Source organism: Anticarsia gemmatalis, chromosome 18 (genome assembly GCF_050436995.1).
Source record: "Anticarsia gemmatalis isolate Benzon Research Colony breed Stoneville strain chromosome 18, ilAntGemm2 primary, whole genome shotgun sequence".
Classification (NCBI taxonomy): Eukaryota; Metazoa; Arthropoda; class Insecta; order Lepidoptera; family Erebidae; genus Anticarsia; species Anticarsia gemmatalis.
Genome location: NC_134762.1, coordinates 2,048,369 through 2,071,114, shown reverse-complemented (window position 1 = coordinate 2,071,114; position 22,746 = coordinate 2,048,369). Strand labels below are relative to the sequence as shown.

The 22,746-nt window shown below is 34.1% G+C and overlaps 1 protein-coding gene across 2 annotated transcripts in view; it reads right to left on the bottom strand.

Annotated features, from left to right (window-relative positions):
- Positions 1-16,090, bottom strand: part of LOC142980708 (uncharacterized) — a 33,893-nt gene extending 17,803 nt beyond the window's left edge. For both annotated transcript variants that reach the window (XM_076126245.1, XM_076126246.1), the window contains exon 1: positions 14,371-16,090. In XM_076126245.1, coding sequence (XP_075982360.1) covers positions 14,371-15,907 — 1,537 coding nt within the window. In that variant the 5' untranslated portion in view covers positions 15,908-16,090. The remainder of the gene's footprint in view (positions 1-14,370) is intronic.
- Positions 16,091-22,746: the final 6,656 nt, after the last annotated feature.

The following is a 22,746-nucleotide window of genomic DNA, read 5'->3' as shown; positions in this document are numbered from 1 at the left end:
GTGTTTACTAATTTTGTTCTTATTTCACTTCTATTTTCTCCAAAACTCTGCAAGATAATTACTGGTTCCTAAAGATCCAAAGTAGGGTTGTCACTAGAGACTTAGATTTAATTTACAGTAGGACAGTAATAGCTGCCGTCTGTGGTCGTGTCTCGACGCAATTCAATTGCACTACGACACCCCTACACAAGAAAATATCAGTAGGCTAAGTCTGAATTTATTTAGATACCTATATTCTTGCATACGTATTGTGTATCGCAGTTGATTACTATTGTATTTTTTACGTAAATTTGATAGTCGCTGTACAGTACATTGTCACCTTAATATAACATATTACTCACTCAATCTTTTAGAAAAGATGCAATGTACAAGTGGCTGCGGTGGTCAACTATGATACAAGAGGACCTCTAAAACTTCAATCTGTTCTTAAAAGATTACATCCATTTGCTGTATAAAATTACCTTTTTTTCTCGATTATAGAATAATAATTGCTATAATGACATTTTGATTTATTCGAAACTAACTGACACGCGCGGCTTTCCAGGTTTTTATTGTTCCATCCAGTTAGAGATTGACTTAAGTAATAATATAGCCGATGCATATTCCCGGGTAGACTGTCTATCCGCAAAATGTCATTAATATCATACTTTTTCGATATTAATATAGATTAAAGTAATTATAAATTTAAGTAAACAAGAACAAAAAAATCTCAAAGGCCTTTATTTATTCATGTCAATCTGTTTTTTGGTAATATTATAGAGTACGGGTACACGGTCGCGTTATAGTTTCATAATAACTATGAAGGTTACACGATTTACCATTATTTGCATCTACGCAACTCATAGAAAACTAGTCGTTTTTATTTTACCACTTTCTAGAGTATTTTTAAAGTTATAAATACAATAAACATGGTCGAGTCAAAGCCTAACACATCGCAAACTCTTAGAAAAGAACCTTGATCAACAATATATTATAAAAGGGTTATATTTATTTATTTTTGTATAAAGTAAATAGGATAATACAGCTTCGAGTTTTCAATTTGAATGTATTTTAAAACTATTTTAACAAAGCCACTGGGTTTTTATATACAAAGTAAACTAAAGTTTTAACGGTTTTAAAGGTGTTAAAGACATATAATTAAGTACGTATGTATATAAAGTAATGGCAGTCTATTTTGAGCATGTACTAGAATCTGTTCTAGTTCAAAGAGGTCTGCCTCTTTGACCAAAATGAATAATAAACACAAATGCACAGAAATGAATAATAACATCAGACCGCGTTTATCTATTACTTTTAAATCACTGCGGTTTTTTTTGTTGAATGGAACTGCTGGTATAAGTCTGTATAGTAGTTCAACCATACAGCTTTTTATAAACTACTTAGCCTTATCTAAAATGGAAATAGTGAGAAGTAGATTTAATTCCCGTATAATATTTTACTTAAAGATTTCTACACTGTAAACAATATAGATTTAAGAGCCGTATATTAGAAGATGTTATTATTTATTTACTAATCCATATCAACTGTTGAATTATTCCTTCTAATCTTTTCAAAGAAATTTGTTTTCTTAGAAGATTTTAAGTACCGCTCAACATAAAATGAAAAATATATTCATTAATTAGTACTTTACTTTAATATTAATTCTAAACCGTACGTTTTATAATGTGACAAAAAATATAAATTTTTGCTAAATATTTTCATCGTGTACGAAAATGCGTTTAAACGTAATGTAAAAATATTTAATACTGAATTGCTCCTGGTTTTAATACTACTAATGTAATAGATGTGATGTTTTATAGTTATGATAGTATTAATGATTAGATATTATGATTGTTACTGGCATAAAAAACGCCAACACAGCAGAATATAATATTTTCATAGAAATTGAGATTCACTTTACCCTGAGAAATCTGCCGGCAGATGGAGTTAGTATTCATAAGTTTTTGCATCTCCAATTTATTGCGCCTAAACGTTATTTAAAAAAAAATTGTCGAAGTATATTTTGATCCACGTTAAATTTCGAAGTCAAGAGACAAACAGATAGTACTTTTATGGAAATATCATGTGAAAAATACTTACAAAACGTTAGCAAAAAAACGTTACGAAAACCGTAAATCAAATATCGCAAAGAATCGCATTAAAATTCCTTGACGCAATTGATTTTCCCATAATTAGAACTTTCACTTAACACTTTCATTGTAACGACATTATTCACGGCGGTCCACAGCGTGCCACGGTGTTTGAAGCGGATCGGTTCGTTCTGTACGAAGGTCGGAAGGGTTAACTTTTGAAGGGAAAATTGCTGTTTGTTTAAAGGAAAGTTTAAGGTTTTGTTTTGTATGTTTTATAATACATGCTTAAGGTTAAAAAAGTAATTATGGTAGGTTAAATTGGTTTACTTTGAGTGTCAAAAATCAACTCGCAGGAATGATTTTTTTTTCTTGTTGTGGTATGCGCGATGGGATATTCAAAATAGAATTAACTATTCGAAAAAAGTATTTAGGTACTCATAATATTGGTAAAGTTCCACTTGATGAATTAACTGCTTGTTTTAATGAAAGAGCTAACGGTAAACGGTAGAAGTTATTTTGTTACTTTTTAGGGTAAAATTAGATTCTGGGAAAGAACATAAGCTACATACAATATCCCGCGAACAGGCATAAGCCAGTATATTATCTTTACTAATATTATAAAGCTGAAGAGTTTGTTTGTTTGTTTGAACGCGCTAATCTCAGGAACTACTGGTCCGGAAATTTTTCAGTGTTAGATAGCCCATATATCGAGGAAGGCTATAGGGTATATTTCATCACGCTACGACCAATTGGAGCAGAGTATCAGTAAAAAATGTTACAAAAACGGGGAAAATTTTGACCCATTCTCTCTTATGTAACGCAAGCGAAGTTGCGGGGGCAGCTAGTTATAAATATAATATTATACCTCCCTATTTAAACCAAATCAAGAGTATTAAGACCGCCATTAATTAAGTTCCTTTAATCATGAACAAGAAACATCAAAACAATAATATCACCCGGGGCCACTCGTCAATCCATTAGCTGTACATTTATCTATCGACCGCAGAAGTCAATTTAGATTTCATTCAATCGTCACTTTCTCTGCCGCAATAAATACTCGAACAAAATGTTTGTGAATGATTATGAAGTCCTTTTAAATGTTACTTTGGATATTTGTTTATATTAACTGCTCTTTCAGTGTCTGTTTTAAGTAATAAACTTCTTCCTAACAGTTATCTAACTGCCTTAGTTAGATAACTGTTAGGAAGAAGTTTCAGGTCAATTTCACTAAACAAAAAATTATCGCTGCAGAACTTTTTTCATAGCGTCCATGTGTGTGCACGGTACATAGGTTCACTCTCTATTCTCTTACTCTCAAAGGCCGTTGAGACAGATAACCGACACGTCTAGTGACAGATACACAGGACCGACGGCTACAATTGCTCTCCGAAGCACGGTGCCTGCGACCTCAACTTCCTAACTTGGGGCAATGTCTGAGAAAATCTTAATAGAGAAACGCAGGAAAGACTTTTCGGTTCTTTTTAAGGTATCTTCCCAGTTGTTCCCTCTAACACTGTTCCCGGGTTAGCAACTGAGAATACAATTAGGAACAAAATTCCCAGTTGTCACCCTGGAGGACAATGTTAGAGGGGATAACTGGAAATTTACCCTTTTTAATCTCTTAAACACATTTCTTGAGAGCAAGCAAAGTCTCCGACCTGCACATGGGGGACTCAAGGCAGGGATTAAGCCTCGTTCGTGACTAGAGCGTTGCAATGGAACAGTCATGAGTTAAAAAACTGTGCACAGATTTTTAGAATGTACACCGTTACACTGTAAACAAAGCCTGTAAAGCCTTAATCCCTAGTCTATTGGCATAATACCGATAGTAAACTCCATGCTGGTAACTGGCTGTTGAGTTTATTCTAACAGAAATTGGAAATACATTGCTCTAAATTGAAAATCTTTCTCATAATAAATACCGTATTTTACATTTATTTTTGCGTATTTTAAGGAAATCTTTACAAACGTAACGTTGTTAATTTGTACATCATTATGATATTCTGAGAAGAAACGAAAAATTCCCTATTTAAAGAGAGAATTTTACTTATTTATAATAACACGCCTTTACATTTAAAAGCAGTAGTATACTAAACCACCGTTTCATTGCCATTTAATTTGTTAGTTCCATGTTATAGAGAGCGAACCTATTACTACATAGGGAACGGAAACTAATAATGTGGAATACTAGCGATACCAATAGCACCTCACCCTTTTATCGTGCTCAGCAGTCGCATAAACTGATAGTTTAGTCTTTTTGGTTTTTCCTTCTGCTCTTTCTTCGCAGAAGTAAAAAGCAAAAATAATAACTGGCCGAATTTGGACTTGTATAAGTATATTTTTAGTATCAATATCGTTCATTCATCTTGACCTTTAAGTTCATAGCCAGACATATAATCAGATCATAAGAAATCGTTTTCTTAGCGCCACGGATCACTACACATAAACAACCGAACTGTAACGAAACAAGACAGTGTATTTGTCTGTCTGTATTATCAAAATCAAAATCAAATAATTTATTCATTTAGGTCAAGTGCTGACACTTATGATAGTCAATGATACAGAGAGTGAATTTACCGCCAGTTCGGAAGGTAGGGCCAATGAGAAGAGCTGGCAAGAAACTCCTGGCCACTCTTTTTAATCGCCGAAAACGTGGCCTGTATATATATATCTTTTTATCAGGATATAACTGAATTAGGAAGAATATCAGTTCAATCAGTGCAGTAATTCACCCGTGAAAACATAATAGCAATGATAGCTACCAGCCTACAGAATTGTGCATGAAACCTCACTAACATCACTTATCAATCAAGGCTTTTCTTGATAAAATAAAACTTGAAAGAACCCGTGGCTTCAAGCTAGCAAGCTTTACTTGAGTTAATCCGTCAGTTAATATTCAGCAATGCGTAAAATGAAATGCCTCTAAGAGATTGATATTAGTCACTGTTTTCCTCGTGTGTGACTCACACCAACATTAAAGAAAATATATACTTAGATTTCTTTTAATTGTAAAAAATAATAAGACAGTATTATCTATAGCTCATATTTGCTGTAAGAAATTCTGAGCTAAAAAGATATAATGAATATTTTTATCCATTTTTAACCTTAAACTATTAGAAAATTACTGAAATGTTTATTATTAATCCGTAAAAAAGCATATTTTATATTTTTAAGTAAGCAGACTATAAGTGTGTTGAATACCTTTAAATAATTTAACATGATACATGCATTAAATATAAAAACAATTCAGTGTTAGCTTTGTGGCACAAAAAAAAACAATTTATAGATTTTCGAAATCATGTCAGTATTTTTTTAATTACTCTCCCTAAAATCAATTTAAGAACTGAATATACAATCGATATTTTATTGAGAAAATCTGTTTGCTGACATACACTGAAGCTTCATACAATCTCTAGGTATATCCAACTCTAGCTCCTACATCTAAAGTTATCGTTAAATTCCGTAGATATTCACAAGTGATTCTATCCTTTGTCAGAATAATCCAATCTACAAGTCGATGACGTCACACAGGCTTTTATGCCGAAGTTGGACACACATTGGCCGGTAGACAAGTGGGACAACATTTCATATGACTGCACTTTGACAATAGGACAAGAGTTTAAGCCCTAAGCTAGTCTAGATTGTTAGTAGGATTATTTTATAGAGGATTAAAAGCTGCTTTTGACGCCTCCAGATTGTCCCCTCGATATAAGAGTACGATTTGAATATATTCTGCACCATGTAAAAGGCAAACATTTAGCATATACCAGACAAATTATTCAACCGCAGACTAACATTTGAGAATATTTTGCTACGAGTTAAAAAAACCCCTTCAGGTGCTTCAGTGATTTAAAAAGTTGCGATTTGAAACCGAGACCACGTGACAACATACATAAATGCTAAAACTATTAAGAATTAGTAATGATTCCAAAACTTAATCTGCTTATTCGAAATATACATATACATCACATAATATAATAATATATGTCATACCATAAGTAAATTCACTCACATTCGGAATTAATTTGCGTAGTGTAAAGTTCGCCCACGGGCGGGTGTACCCGCATAAATGTCGATATGTACTTACTAATTAACTTTTACAGAGAAAACGGCTTTTAAAGAGTGAATTTTAAATTAGTACCGTTGTATTTTGTTGGTTGCAGTACCTTTAATTATACATTTTGAATTTGTGATGTAAAAATAGTACTAAGAATCAGTATCATAGTTTATGAATAAGTGATAGATAATCTATCTCTTAAATAAAATGACAGCTAATGTATGAGTTCCTGATTTTTATAACATTTTTATTGCTGATCTTTCATGTAGAATTCCTCCCCCTTTTTTCCCCCTGCGGGAGGGAATTTGCGTAAATCCTCTCTTAGTGTTCCTCTACATATCCTAAGGAATCTTCATACTAAATTTCAGCTTTCTACGCTTAGTAGTTTCGACTGTGCGCTGTCCATAAGTCAGTCAGTTAGTTAATCAGTCACTCAGTAACGGAAACAATTATGTATTATATTGATTTGATACTAATTTAGAAGTTGTCAAACTCGGATTAATTTTACTCTATTCATTGGACATTTATTACCAAAGCTAAAAATAGGAAAATAATACATGCAACGCGAAAGTTAAAACGAAATCTTATCCTATATTATCTTAAGGAAGTCTAGTTTTATACGCCTCTACATGGAAAAGTACAAATTTTCTTTCAACACAAGAAGAAGCACCCAGGGATCTCCCAGATGGGTATTTTTTACCTATTGTTAGGCCAATAATGCTTGTACTGAACGATTTCCGGTAGCGTTTTGATAAAAAGTGCCGATATCTATAACCACCTGCGCCATGACCTTTCTCGGTATCAAATCTTACTATACGAATTACAACCAGTTAGACGTTATTTTATTTAGTCAAAGTCGAAAACTAAGGTGCCTGGGTAACACGAAATATTTTTTAAGTGGCAAATTTCGCATGTATCCGAACAGCGTACCTTCCAGCCTTCCAGTGCCCTGCTAGTCGCCTAGTGTCGCTTAAAGTGAAACATGCATGAGGTTTGTAATTGGTACCTTATGTGCTCAAAAGTGATATGTGCCCAATCGCAAAATCGGTTCAAGCAGTTCGATTACCAGGCCGAGCCATATGCTTTACGATTTTCATTTGAATGTTTGTAAAACAACTTTCTTTGTTACACATATACCTGATTCACGACAATAGGCTTCTTATTTCATGGGAAAGTATAGCGACATCCTAGAATAAGGAAAGTGGTACTAATATTTCAAAAACATAACAACGTAGAACAGTAATAGAGTCATTACAGGAAGCCTGAAATTAAACTGAAAATCTAACACCTAAGTTTCAAATGACTAAAACACGGAAACTAAATAAATAATAGAAATAGTATAATTTTCCCTCAATTTCTTTTCACTTGCGGCGTAAAATCAATTCGTTTTACTCGGAACTTGTGGTCGTGGGTTCCGTGCTTGCGTTGCGTAATTTGTTACCACAAATATGAGTGCTGGGCGCTTGGGTAATATTAATTCAATTATGGAGTATTGTGTGAGAGCAACGAACTGAAGCAAATACGAAGATAGGTGTTTTTTTCGCTGTAGATTTTGTCAACAGAACTTTTTTCATTAATCGGTAGATTTGTAGAGAACAAAAGTTACGAAGTTTGCTTAAAAAAAATTGTTGTTTCTAATTTGTTTGTATATAATCAAATATTTAAATACTCACATAAATAAATATATATGTTTGGCGAGTTTACAATGCATTTAGTTTTTAGCTTCTTTTTAATAAATAAACATTATAAAAAAAACAGTTGTTCAATATCGGATATCGGTACACGGGTTAATCGGAATTTATTCTTAGATGCCAAAAACATTGCTAATTAACTAAATAATATTTGTAAGAAGAGAATACAAAAACCTCGGATTTCTTCCTTTAATCTATTATAGTAAAAAAGCGTTTCAATAAAGCAATATCCACAAAAAAACTAACAAGGTAAGTATCAAAAAACAGCAATCTAATTTAAAGTATCAAGAACATCCAATCCGTTCTATACCACAAGAGCATAAAATCAATCTTAAGTTAACGCAAGAATCATCTGCGAAGTCCACCTTTCGTAAGAAACGAAACTTTGAAACGTGTCTTAGATATTGCAAACACCGTAACCTTAGCTAATGCGGTTAATTGTGGTTGCTTGAAACCTTTGTAGCTGGTTAACTGGTTAATTTTGAAGGGCTGACATTGGGTTTTTATGAAGCTTAAAATTGATAGATTAGGACTGAAGAGTACTTGTTGTTTTAGCAAAAACGAGTTGTGAGCAGTAGGTTCTGAATTATGTAGTTTATAATATTTATCGAATTAAATAGTTGTAACTGCAACGTAAAATTTATAACCAATGCAGAATGGAATGATTTTAACTTTGATTGTAAAATTATATTATAAGTGCTAATAATGATCTTTTCTAATTAAGATAAGAATATTTTAAAATAGAAACCCGGAGTTTGGCAACGTGCCCGGTAAATGGCAACAGGCTCACCACTTATTGCATGGGACTAACATTGTTAAGGGCGACACTTGGTGTATTTCATACCTATAGGTAAATCAGGCGTAGCATTATGTAAGTGCGTATGTACTGAAAACTAATTCAAATAATATCTTTAGCATGGAAAACGCGTTGACTTCAATTAAGAACATTTCTAATGTAGAAAAATAGTCATCACATGCATCAAGAATGACCTCAAAGAATAATCCCAATAATATATACAAAGCGTATACAACACCAAAGTATCAACATTTGCAATCGCAGTACTATTTTAAAAAATCCGTTGGATCATTCTTTTGTAGAAATGTCACAATCCTTAAATATCGATTTAAAAGCCTATTGTACGAAACCGGATTTTATTTGTAATAAACGATCTAATAAGAATTAAGTAAGAAGTGTAATTGTTGAACTCTAACCTACAGTAATCTAATTAACTGTAATTTAAATGTAATATTTATATAATTTTACTGAAAAGTAACATTTAGGAAATAGTTAATCAATTTTTGGTCACGTCATAGTTGAGGCTGGATAATTAATTGAATTTGCGTATAGCGCAATAACAAATTGAAACAAGATATTATTTGTATACAAAAGTAGGTTACTGCTTTTGGCACATTTATCTTAAGACCTGCGTCCGCACCACACATATTTGTATGCTGAGATCACGCATGTAATACCCGACCGTCTGGGTAGAGGTGTGTCAAATACACCTAGGTTTCGGGCGAGTCTATTGTCATTTTCCCAGCATGTTACGATACTCGGGGCTACTACACATATAAATATTTAAATATAAATTATGAAATACCAAAAGCACTTTACTCGACCCGGGAATCAAATCCGGGACCACGCTACCGACAGCACCACAGAGGAAGTATGACAATCTATGTCTTTCTCTGGGATAATAGGGGTTTAGTTTTTTAGGGGTCTTGATCATATGCCACAATTGGCATCCTAATTAAATTGCACAAAAAAGCGAACCGAAGAAGCAATTTGTGAACCCGGGACCCAGTAGTCGGCAATGATTGCTGAACCATATCTAATCAATGAGCCGTTACTGTTTAACAAAGACACAGCACGTGATCTGTTTTAAATTAGCTATGGCTTTTAAAGAAACATCTTTGGCGTCATCATATTAGGCAATTAACTACTAGTGTGCCCGCGACTTTGCTCGGAAGGAACTCGGAAGGAATATTCTACTGCTTCGTCTATGTTCCGAGGTAATAATAAGTTTAAGATTTAACCCCTTTAGTTCTTCAGTTTGGCCTTGCTAAAATTTTATGAAATAAAATGTGTTGCATCTTAATTTTTTTCGTAAATAAGATCGTAAGATGGAATCACTATTTTATATTACAGGAATTAATTTAACTTTACTTTGACATCGGTTTACGTAATACAGGGCAATATATTTTTAATATACTTATATATTTTTAACATAAATACGATATTTGATGATTTTTCCTATGTAAATTAGAATTAATTGGCCAATTTTTAGGTGCTTACCGAAGCTCTAAGAGGGCATCACTACACTAAGATGCATTCGGGCGTTGATTCAGAAACAATGATTTAACAAAATAAACTTTTTTATTTACTCTAAAATGATATTAAAATGCGTTAAAACCTTTGTCATTATACAACTCGGAAACAGATAATAGCTGTTGAAAGCAATCAGTGCGATTGATTAATATAGTGTTCGCGAAATGAGGGTGATACAGATATTGGGCACTGATAACGTTATCGTAAAGCTTTGTAGTTCGCTGTGGCATGCATGAGCTTGCATGCATATGAAGTATATGCACGGTTACATTTGTTTTTTTACCCAGTATGTGCGATAGTGTATCATGCAACTCTGATCTTAAAAGTCTGACGTTCAATTTTCAAGTTGGGCTCTTAGCCCAACTTGAAAATTGAACCTCAGACTTTTCAGATTGAGATTTTTCTTTTGGTTTTTATAATAGTAGCTCAGAATTAAGTCGCGTGGTATTTGGTATTGTCTTTTGTTCCAGTTATAGGAGATCAAGTCTATGAAGTGGGCGTATTCAGGTCCACTTCTGCATATTGTTCCTTTAGATTTAAGAGACGAAAAGTAAAAATATCAAAGTTTTAAATACATTGAATTCAAATAAAATATTTACTTTTCTTTATATTGTATATTCTATATTGAAATAATATTCTTGGATATCTTAAACTAAGTATTATTACAAAAAATGTAAACAGTTCTTTGGTTGAGTGGATGGGTAAACTTTTATTAAATCATGTTACGGGTGAATGGATTTGAAAGACACATATATTATATAAAATACTATGTGGAATATGTACCTAAAATAAGCTTTATTTTTCTTTGGCTGATTATAAAAGGGTAGTACACGTTCGTGAAGTTAATACAAAATCGACTAATTAGAAAAAACTATACGACTATAATTTGCATACCAAAATTATAACGTGACTCTCAAGATAGTTGATGTGTTTTTGTCCTTTGTTATTACATTAGTCGATAGTCAAAGATTATAAGGCGAGGAAATAACTGCTGAAAGAACTTAATTCGAGGAAAGAAATAGGCTGTGAATAAACATTACGATAAAAATTCGCACTCATTTAGAATTATCCAAAACAATCGATTCGGCACCTTATACAATAAATATTACAATCGTTAAGAATATTATGCTCAGTACCAAATTATGAAATAAAATAAATATCTACTGTAATCTTTCCTTGTAATAAATTAGCTTGAGTCGGCGGCTACGCCTGCTTTGGCTTTGGTTGACAAATTCTTATGTACGAATTATTCATACATTAATACTACGCTTTATATACCCAAAAGTGTAGAATCCCCAAGTTGCCTATTGACAATGTTAGTCCCATTTAATAGGGGGTGAGCCTATTGCCTTACTTCCAAACTCCGGGCTACTATTGAGAAATATTCTAATATAAATTAGGTAAAAAAGGCCTTCTCGGGTTCTCTCTAAGGATCTCGCGCTAGCAAAGTAATATTTACTTTGTCCAGCCAGAAAATTGTACCCGAGACTTCATCAATAGTCGAATTCACTACCACACCACAGAAGCAGTCCGAGTTATATAATCTATCATTATTGGCTTAGCCAGTCAACCAGATTCAGCTGTTTTGACATAAAATAAGGACAAACAAACAAAAAAACCTTTTCAGGTCTTTTATATTACTATAGAGAGATCGCACTGTGTCATCAAACTAGATAAAAGATTACAAAAACGCGTCTTGTAAACATTTTTACAGTAAACGAGTTTTGTCCAAAGATGCAATGTTACGGCCCACTGGCCACCCAACCTTACTGACACTGTGTTTTAATTGAAAAAATAATCATTTTTTGTCGAGTTAGCTTCTAATAGAATCATTTACGGGAGTTTTTTAACTGATTGCTATGACGAGGCTTAATGGCCATCGATTTTGTTTGAAACGTGAGTATTTGGAAGCAAAGTTTATGACAATTGTTTTATTATTGTTTGATAAAGACTAAACTTATCATCATTTTGTTTTGGTAGGAATTAATATTTTTTAAATTAACCGAGACTATTACATAAAAATGTAACATATTTCGAAAAGATAATGAGTACTTTGTAGGAAACACCGAACTTGCTGGGATAAGATTCGCACGAGACCAGTAAGCATGGAATAGACATAGAGAAGTATATTGGGCTCGCTATTCTATTATACTTAGGTAGATAAATAATACTGCTAATTATTTTGTAGGAATTGAACCAGTTATATCTGTGCTTCAATCGTAGTATATGCGCCGTCTAGCCTAGATCTATTTGTCAACTACTGGATAGTGTTTGTCAACAATTTATTTCAGATTCTCGACAAGAAATCAACCACAACTTAACTGAAATATCGATAAAAAGAAGTAAATAATAATAAACCTTTAACTTGATTTTTTGTTAAATAAACCGCAAGTTTAAGAAATGTTAAATTGAAATAATATTTTTTCAAGAGTGACGATAATCTTGCTTAGTTCTTACACATTTTATTTGTTACTTCGATTTATTCCTTGTCCTATTGTTTATAGATTTCGTAATGAATCATCGTTTTTTCATAATTTAAGGAGATAGAATTTGGATACATACATACACAATTTTACTTCTTTTTTCATATAGGGGTAAGCAGAAACCAAAGAACGTCAATCGTCATGCTTCCTTTGCCTCATTCACATCTATACTTGTCATACAGGACCGCCGGTTACGAGTACTACGCATCTGACCTTTATGCAAGGCATCGCCGATATGATCTGTGTATCTCTGTTTTATTTTATTTAATTTGGCAAATAAGCAAAAAATACTGATCTCTTCCTTTGGTCGTGAGTTTCTTCCTAGCTCTTCTCATAAGGCTCCACTCCCTTTCCGAGCTAGTGGTAGATTCAGTAATTGTAACGACAATCATAAGTGTCAATATTTGACTTAAATTAATAAATGATCTGATTTTGATCAGATTTCGAATATTTTTAATTGATGACTTAGTTCGACTGTTTTTGGAGAAAACAGTTTCTTTTGACTGAGGTTCATGCTTTATTTTAGGACAGAAATATTCATTTAAAAGAACTCCCTCCCCAATTATTACGAACAAAATGTCAGTATGTCAACTAACGTCAATCACTACATTTAATAGGTTGTCGGTATGATCATTAGTTTGAGGAAAATGCGATTTTCCCTCGCTGTATTAGTTATTTTCATCAATAAAAGTCAAAGTATTAGTATATTGTATTTTATTGTTCTCTATCTCTGAAACGAAAACCTTGTCGAAGAAATTACGGACCGCCTAACCAAAAACCAGCCAGCATTTTTGCAAAAACTTACTAATAACACCTTATGTTGAGGGAATAAGGACTAAATTCGCTTAGGAAAGTTTTTTTCAACGGTAAATGGAGTCCTAACGTTCATCCGAGTGTTTTTGACCATTCCAATTTTCGACAAACTTCACGGAATACAGAAATATTTTATTTATGTATTACATTTTCGTGTATGTAAACTTTATGGAATATATCTAAGGTCAAATACATTTGTGGTAATGTAACAGTTTTACGACAGACTTTTTCTATGATGATAGGTGTATGAACCGACTGTGTAGGATGCATTGAATTTCGTATATTGAATTTAAGTTTTCATCTTAGAAGATAGATAATGTAGTCTGTCCAGCAACGTATTTTATATATTAGTTTATTTTATCTAAGTTGGGTTGTAGATATTTTTAAGTAAAGAGTACTAAACTTGTATTCTTGTATATTTTCTTCAAACTGAAGAAACGACCTGAATTAGTTTTAATCGCTACGAATCCAGCTTGGTACGTTTTCTTTCAGCAACTTAAGTTACTTACGTGCTTCTCGTGCATTTAGCAGAAATTATCGGGTTTCTTTCTTAATACAAATGTTACGTTTAACTTATGGAAGACCTCTATGTGTAAGTCGATCGTTAGATGCAGCTAGAAAAGTTTTCCTTCAGACACTTTAATACGAAAATTATGAGTTTTGTTCAGGCAATTTAAGTTATTTTTGTAAGATAATAAGTTAAATTAATTGATTAATTAAAGTAGTTAGCTTACTTGTTTATTATTACTTTCCACGACGAAGACATAACAAAAAAATCTATTAGCATTTATACGAAATCGGAATCAAGATTTTTAAAATAAGGATGGAATTTGAGATTAAATTATAGTTAATTGATAAAAATTATATTAATTTCAAAATTTACCGTGTTTAAACTTGGTGTTATGTATAGAAAATAAAGACTTACCCTTCTCCCGATGGTAGTTATCATGCTTAGGCGCAGCTTTGTGTTCAGTCGAGGCCACCACAGCATCAGTCACGGAGTCCGTATTGGCAGACACAGCATCAGCAGCCGAAGGTACTGCCTCCGTAGTATCAGTCACTATGCTGTCCAGAGCTGATGGTTCTATCGCTTTTTCTTTAGCCCTTTGAGCAGATACCGTCTCAGCCACTAACGAATCAATAGGAGCAGTCGGCCTAGTCTTCTTACGTTTCTTATTCTTCCTCTTCTTAGGGAAGAACAACGTAGGCTCTCCTTCTTTAATATCATTCTCTTCCGGTACCATAGAAATTCTCTCAGTAGCTTCCGCAGAAGTAGGCTTCACTACATATTTAGCAGAATACTTATTCTCTTTCACCTTTTTCAATTTCGAAGTTTTCGGTTTCGGTTTAGCTCGCGGTTTCATTGTCGTTGTTTCCTCAAGTTCGTCATCGTAAACTATGTACAATTGAGGGTTCTTGAATACTGATAGTTTTCCAGTTTCAACTTGCTTTTTACCCTTCTGTTTCTTTGTTCGTTGCGGTAAACGTGTCGTGGTAGGTTTGGTTCTTTCTGGTGTCGCTAGATATTTGTCTTCTTTATTTATATCTTTGTAATCATATTCTTCATAGTCAGGCACACGTGGTTTCTGAATAATTGGTTTGTGATCAGCGTATTTGTCAAGATGCTCGTTTATCGGCTGTCCGTTAAGCCTATCTCTTTCTTGTTCTTCTTGAGTTATCACATCTTCTTTTAACTTCTCATTGATCACTCTCTGCTCTTCCGCATGCCGTTCTTTCAATTCATCAACACTGTCTAATATACTTGCTTTTTTGGCCTCATTTTCACTTTGTTCGTCGTCAGATGGGTCAGGTTTGTGTTTCACTGTGCCTTCTTCTTCATAATCAGCTTCTTCTTCGTACTTCGGGCTTTTTTCTGGCGCTGGTGTTACTGGTGCTACAGTTGGACGCGCGGCCTTTTCTTTCTCCTCTTTTTTCGGCTCAGGTTTTGCCTCCTGTTCCTCCTCTTCCGACCTGTCCTCATCTTTCTTCTGTTCAGCATTTTGCTTGGCTTTTTTAAGAGCTTCCACTACAGGATTCGGTCTCCTCGTTATAATGTTAACAACACCATCGATATCAGAAATGTCGGTATGGTTCTGTACTTTCACTTTCTCTTCAGGTTCGGCAGCGGGTCTGTTAGTGTCGGACCATTCTTTCTTTTCAAAATATTCCTCACCATCGCCTTCTCCTTGACCCTTATCATAGTACTCTTCACCTTCAGGTTCAGCAACAGCTCTTAGGATAAAATTGACAGGAGGTGCCAGTCTTTTCTTAGGCTTAGGCTTTGCTACCTGCACGAATTCTCCAAGCTGTTCTCCATGCTTATTCTTGAAGGGTACCCAATCAGGGAACAGATCCTCCACATTGGCTTCACGTTTAGTCACATTTTGCGCACGCACTACTCCGATACTCAACGCGTCAGAGTTCAAAACTACATAAACTAGTGTAAAGTATATCGGTAGCATTTTAATGGAACTATTGATGCATAACTTGATTGTTCACAACGCGGAGTTGATTGTACGGCGGCGCGCGAACAACTGTTCGTGTCTGTCAAAACTACTATTATTTATATTGTTTGTAAAACGATTCTCTTCGCTACCACAACTACACCGGTTAAAGAATAGAGCGGAACTGTCTTGGTGCCGTGTTGTGAGAGAGATCGATGAATGAATAATGGCGAAGAAAGTGCAGGACCTTAAACTATAGTCCTTTGTTTATTTGAAAGATGATTTATTATTATTTTTAATTACGAGTTGATGTAATAAGATTGTTCCTTCTAGTGTTAGGATAAATCTTAGAGAAAATATACATAAATATTGATCGGTTTGTGTTGTTTTCTTTGATGTTTAAGTAAAGTGATAATAAATATTTTGTAACTATTGTTTTTATTTATGATATTATTTCCTGTAAGGGTAAACCTACTGTCAACTGCAGCGGAGAAATTCAAATTAAACAACAAAAGACCTAGTAGACAAAGAGTAGGCCGATAGTGCGCAAGCGCAGGTGGTAAGAATTCTTTAAAGAGCTGAGTTTGCAATACACAGTGTTCAACAATGCAACCATTCCGGCGATATAAATGTGTGCACATTTTTTAATTCCACCAGTAGAGTTTGTTTTGGTAATATAAATTCAAATTTAATTACTTCTATCATGACTATAAGCAAATAAGTTAAGAAATATAAGACTTATTAGACGTTTCGTTAGAAATCTAATATTTTTTCAAAAAGAAGATGTATTTTTCAAAAATGCAAAAATAACTTAACTACACGTCGTCACATAATCAAACCCCTTCGTTTGGCGCCTATGGAATATTATTTTAATTAAAACTACCGTCGTATCCATACTTTTCTAACCGATGCCTAAACGGAGACAGTGCCGTGAAATCTTCAATCTTCAGTGCAAGAGTGCAAATAGACGGGCGTTCAAAATATATCATAATAATGTCTCGATTCTTAATCGCGACTGCAACAATTCGGAAAAAAATGCGTTAATGTACGTCGTGGGCCTTTTTAGCCCGTATCTTTTCCCGAACAATCTAATTAATTGATTGAGGAGATATATTTATATTTTGATTTGGCTAACTCTATATTTTAATCATTTGTTATTTAAATTTTTTTTGTTCTTTTATGAAAAAGTGACTGAATATGTTAGATATTCAGAAAAAAAAAATTAAATAATACATTTCACTCTTATGCATTCGTTTCACTTTTTTATCGGTAATTATATTTTTAATAAGTTAATAAATAGTAATATATTCTGGTATTTGAATTACCATGAGCATTAAATGAAATGCGTCATAATTTCGCATTTTCAAAATAAACTCAGCACCAGAGATAGCCCATAAATAATTACCAATTTAGAAACTTTAGTCATAATTATTTGACAGGTCACTGCATATTTAAACATAAAATACTAGTTTATTTTTCCTTAAAAAAACACCAATACTTTACACCTTTCACATACAACCACGCAGCTACAAGTATGACGTCACAAAAACTGCCGCGTTTCAACCGCAGCGTTTCCCTTCCCGTCTACAACCTCAAGGCTGCATTGATGAAACAGTCTCGTGTGACGATCAAGACAACCAAGCAACTGTTGCGACAAGGTCAACGACCCCTGTCCGTCTTCTGAACCGAATTACTAAGTATAGCGTTACCGCGTCATGTTACAATTGATTTCGAGTAATTGATTTTACGGTACTATGTGTAATTTTTTTGTGAGCCGTGAAATTGTTTGTTAGTTCTGTTTGTGCACGTAGATGTAGATGTACCACGTTTAAATACGGTGAAATGTTACTGTTTCTGGAGTGCATTCGGTAGTGTGTGCGACTGCCGCGCAGAGGTCTCGGGCTCGAGTATCCTATGTCCGGCCATAAAGTTTTTTTTTTGAGTTTTACTGTAAAAAAAATCTCAGATATTGGGCACGTAAAGGTCAGTCCTGCGCCTGACCCCTCACTAGTTGAATCAGTCTGGCTAACTTTTCGAATTTATGTGTTTATTAGAATTTAGCATTTCTTGAGGGCATAGTCCCCGACCCGTATTAAGGAAATGCCTCCTGTTCACCTATCACGAAAAAGACAACTCCTGCACAAATGCGGGAATAGTTTTCACGTATCGCTATTAACAATATCAGTTCCATATTATACGGGGCAGGCTTACTTGCTTTTACCGAACACGTTACTAAACTCTGGACTATTATTTAAAAATACCAATAGCACTTTTCCCAACCTGGAATTGATTCCTAGACTTCATGATCAGCAGCCGGATGTTCTAGCGACCGAGCTATGGATGCAGTTAAAAGGGTATATTCCCGGTGTCCACCCCCTGCTTGTCCACCCCGGGTGGACAGAGACACAAATCTTTTAAAAAGTTCTCGGTGTCCACCCCTGGGGGACAGTGAGAATTAATTTTAAATTATTCCCGCTGGCCACCCCGGGTGGACTAAGACACGAGTTTCATATTACCTACTACTCTCGATGTTATATATGATATTTTAAGTGATCATTTTATTCACGACATGCGAATGGGACTTGTCAATGGGGACTTCAAAATTGATTTATTTCTAGAAAGGATGAGGATGTAAAGATTTTTCTGTGACTTTGATTAATACCTATTGTGATAATTATTTGTGTAGATTGCAAAAGTAAAAGATGTTGATAATATGATTAAGCTATATACCTACTAAATTAATTTTGTTATAATTATTTACACCCAATTCCAGCAAGCGTGGACATTGAGAATGTTTATTTAAGCAGTGGCTTTGTCCACCGGCGGTGAACATCGAGAGTAGTACCTAATATGAAACTCGTGTCTTAGTCCACCCGGGGTGGCCAGCGGGAATAATTTAAAATTAATTCCCACTGTCCCCCAGGGGTGGACACCGAGAACTTTTTAAAAGATTTGTGTCTCTGTCCACCCGGGGTGGACAAGCAGGGGGTGGACACCGGGAATATACCGTTAAAAGTAGAGCATGCAGGAAATTGCCATAATTTATAAAAAGACTTAATAAAGTTTTGTTTACGTTTGTAATCGAACCACGACTACATTAAGCAATACATACTAAACATTCAAATGAAAGTGAAACGCGAAACAATTATATCAACCGCGGAAGTTTATCTTTTGTGTACATAGTTTTGTGTTAGCACTGAAAACTGAAATGTAATTGTGATCAAATAGCAAATAGCTTGTGAAACTAGTGAAGTAATGTTTTAAAAGTAACAGTAATAGTTTCGTTAGAAGAACGTTTCGAATGAAAAGTCCGTGTTTATATAATTTTATTTTATTGATGTCCTTATAGAATCAGTTTTCGCGGCTCGGTTTGATAAAATGATTACTGCAGTCTCCAGTGAAGTGTGTTCGCGATACTTAGGAACATTTTGCTCTTCCATCACTCTCATTATTAAACGGGAGAGCGAGTAAACCAAGGCGCTAATGCCTTAGTAGCGTATAATCTGTAGCACGATTCTCTACAATTGGAATCACGGAGTATCGAGAGTTTGACATTTAAAATATACTGCCAAAATAGTTTCTACGACGCCCGCTAGAGGCGCTGAATTGTCATACAATTTTTTTCGATAGCTAGCCGGTTGTCGGTAGTCGATAGTGGTAAAGAATTGCGGTACAGTGCTGTTGTATTAGGACTAGGGCGGATTCAGAAACATATAACATTATATTATAAAAATTTCGATCTAAACTAAAAAGCTTATGCAAATTGCAAGATATTTTTTACCAGGCGAGTTCGCTAGAAGTTTTTTTAATTAAATCGCGGTATTCCGTCGATATCTAAGGTTTTAATTAATATTAGCCTTGGGGTTGTTGCGTAAATAATTAATAATTATAGCGTTCTGCGTGATGTTTCCGCTGGTTTAACGATTTATGATAAGACAGGGTGTTTGTTCAGGGTCTGTGAAAGTTGATTAAGTTTCTATGATTGGCATGGTATATTTTTGATTCTTGTTCTCTTAAGTAATGAAGAAGAATATAATAAGATGCAGTATCTAACTACTGTAGATCTGAAAGTTGCTTTAGCTTAACAACTGAAAGACATGGGTTCTGACTGCTTGAGATTAATAGTGTAACAAAGTAATACATTTTCGACTCTTGCTTCGAGTAATTCTTCTTCTTATCGTATGGTTATTGTTCAACCTAATGTCAAAGTTGTTCAAGCCGTCCGAAAGGCCTTTGATATGGCTTAACGACTGTTATCTTAGAATTAATAACCGGAACCGACTTTTTACGTGCCCTCCGGAGCACGGAGACGCCCAGCTCAAATACCACTACGCGGTCACCCATCTATAGAATGACCGCGCCAACGGTTGCTTCACCCACAGATCGTTGTCAGACCGGTGAGCGCAACACGACAACGATCTGGCAGGTATCGTAAAAACGAATTATTTTGTAGATTTTAAATGTCAAAGACTCGATACTCGACAGACGGCCTCATATTTAACATTTTCGATGATAAATACATCATAAAGATAACGACAACAGTAGGGCATGATATCTAACCAATTGATATAATATAACATTAAACCTTCTAATTTATTTCTATTTAATAGTGTCATTAGGTTCAATGATTAATTACATTATTAATTAGTCTAATTAATAGATCACTTACGTGCTCGTATAATAATTCGTCATTGATAACAGGACAAAACATAATTTAATCAGCTTACATATATGTATATAATTTACATACCTAGTATTCCTACTGTCTTACTAATATTATAAATGCGAAAGTGATGCTTGTGATTCAATCACGCCAAAACTGCTGAACGAAATTTTGCACATCATTGATAATAATGCATACAAAACTTTTGTCTCAAAAAATCTCTCCATATGTACAAGCGCAGGCAGGAGCTAGAATAAACGTATGCTATGTCTCGGTGGGATTACCCGAATGAAATCAAATCTATGTCCTTTCTCGGGTCTTAAATTATCTTTGTACCTACATACATAATTTCCTCTAAATTGGCTCAATGATGAGAAAGAGATAGACAGAGAGAGATATATTTGCATTTATAATTTGTAAGGAAGAAGGGATTACTTTTTACCTACAGGAAAACATAGTAATAATAAAAGTGTTACACAAGCCACGGCAATGCACTAAAGTACGTCTCGTTTGTAAAGTTAAACTCCAGTTTCATGTCGACCATTCAGTTTGTCGTGCTCCGTGGATAGGCTATAACTAAAGGTAGCCAAGAAAATATTTAATTCTTTAAACTTTCTTAAACCAGGACTTATGTCCCGTTTCTGAGGCACATATAGCGGTACTTTATCTATTTAAACGCTTTTGAATAGACAAATGTACCTCAGAATTTAGAGGTTAGTTAGTTAAGACAGTCTAAGCTAGTTAAAATATCTTGTCTTCTTTGGAAATGGGAGACGGGTCTTAGCATACCTTCAAGATCTTTAAAAAAAAATCTCAGCTAGATTTTAGTGCGTTTTCTGAGAAGATTTTCTTTTGTATCGTTTTTGTATTTAAGTGTATATGCCTATACCACTTGGCTAACACTGTCTAGCAATAAGAAGAGATGCTATACGTAGCATACGCATATTATATTTTACGACTGTTAAACTAACCTACTTAGAACATTTTAGATTTGTGTACTTAACTGACTGACCCCGTGACACACATAGCATTTTAAAATACTGATAGGCTTGAAATTTATTTTTATTTGATTATTTGGCTTCATACTTATAATTTAGATAACAAGCTATGCCTGGCGGATTCGTTGCTACTTTGGTCCCGGAGGTCTAGAATGATGACAGTCCACATTCTTCTTCATGTTAAATGTTAAATCTAGCAAAAATAACCAATTAACAAGAGATAAAAAAAACTCTTGCATTAATGTAGGTAGAGTGTTGGATGTTATAATCCATATTTTATTCAGTCTATAAGGAAAGGATGTGTTCATTTGACATTTAAACTATCAGCACGAAAATAAAGATCTTTTAAAATATTTTCTTCTTGGTTATATTTTCTATAACAGCGTCAATGGATCGGATAGCCGGTGATGGCGGGGTAACGTAATCCTTACCGCAAGTGGGCACTGAGCTGGCCAGATTTACTGTCCATACAAACGACCACTGCATTGTAAAAATATACTCTTAGATGTAAAACATAGATAAGGGTGTGAGTTAGATATGAAGATCTTTTACAGACATATTTTGCGCTTATACGAATTAAAGCAAGAGATTTGTATAATACTGTTTCTGCTCAGCTAGCAAAAAATTTACAGTTTAAGAAGTAATTTCTAGGTTATTAAAAATTAGTTCATACGGTATCCGCTAGGGGCGCTGATTAGACTTTCGTACAAAATTTTACGATCACTAGCTGGTTGTACATGGATGATCGATAGTAATAGAAAATCGCGCTACATGTTCTTAATTATCTGTGTGCCAAATATTAAAAAATCTTTTGTATTTTCAGTATTAATACGCAGCAAAGATAGTAAAATATTTCGCCTGTAGTACCGGTTTAGCTATATCAGTTACTTGTTATTCAGTTTCATCAAAACTTATGACCACAATTAGCCACCTAATATTATCATATATTAACCATAAAACCTACCTATAGTTATCATGTTTGGACGTTTAGGGCGTCATAAACATGTCCGAGTAACAGCGGCTACCTATAAATGAAACTTTATCAACAGTTATAAATATTTATGATAGAGATATTATTTATTGAAAAAATACATTATCAACGTTTCGAGTGCTTTAATTTTGGACATGATTAGTCATGTATTGTATTGTCTATCCAATTTTTAGATGTGTTTTTTCGTAATAAATAGTATTTTTTA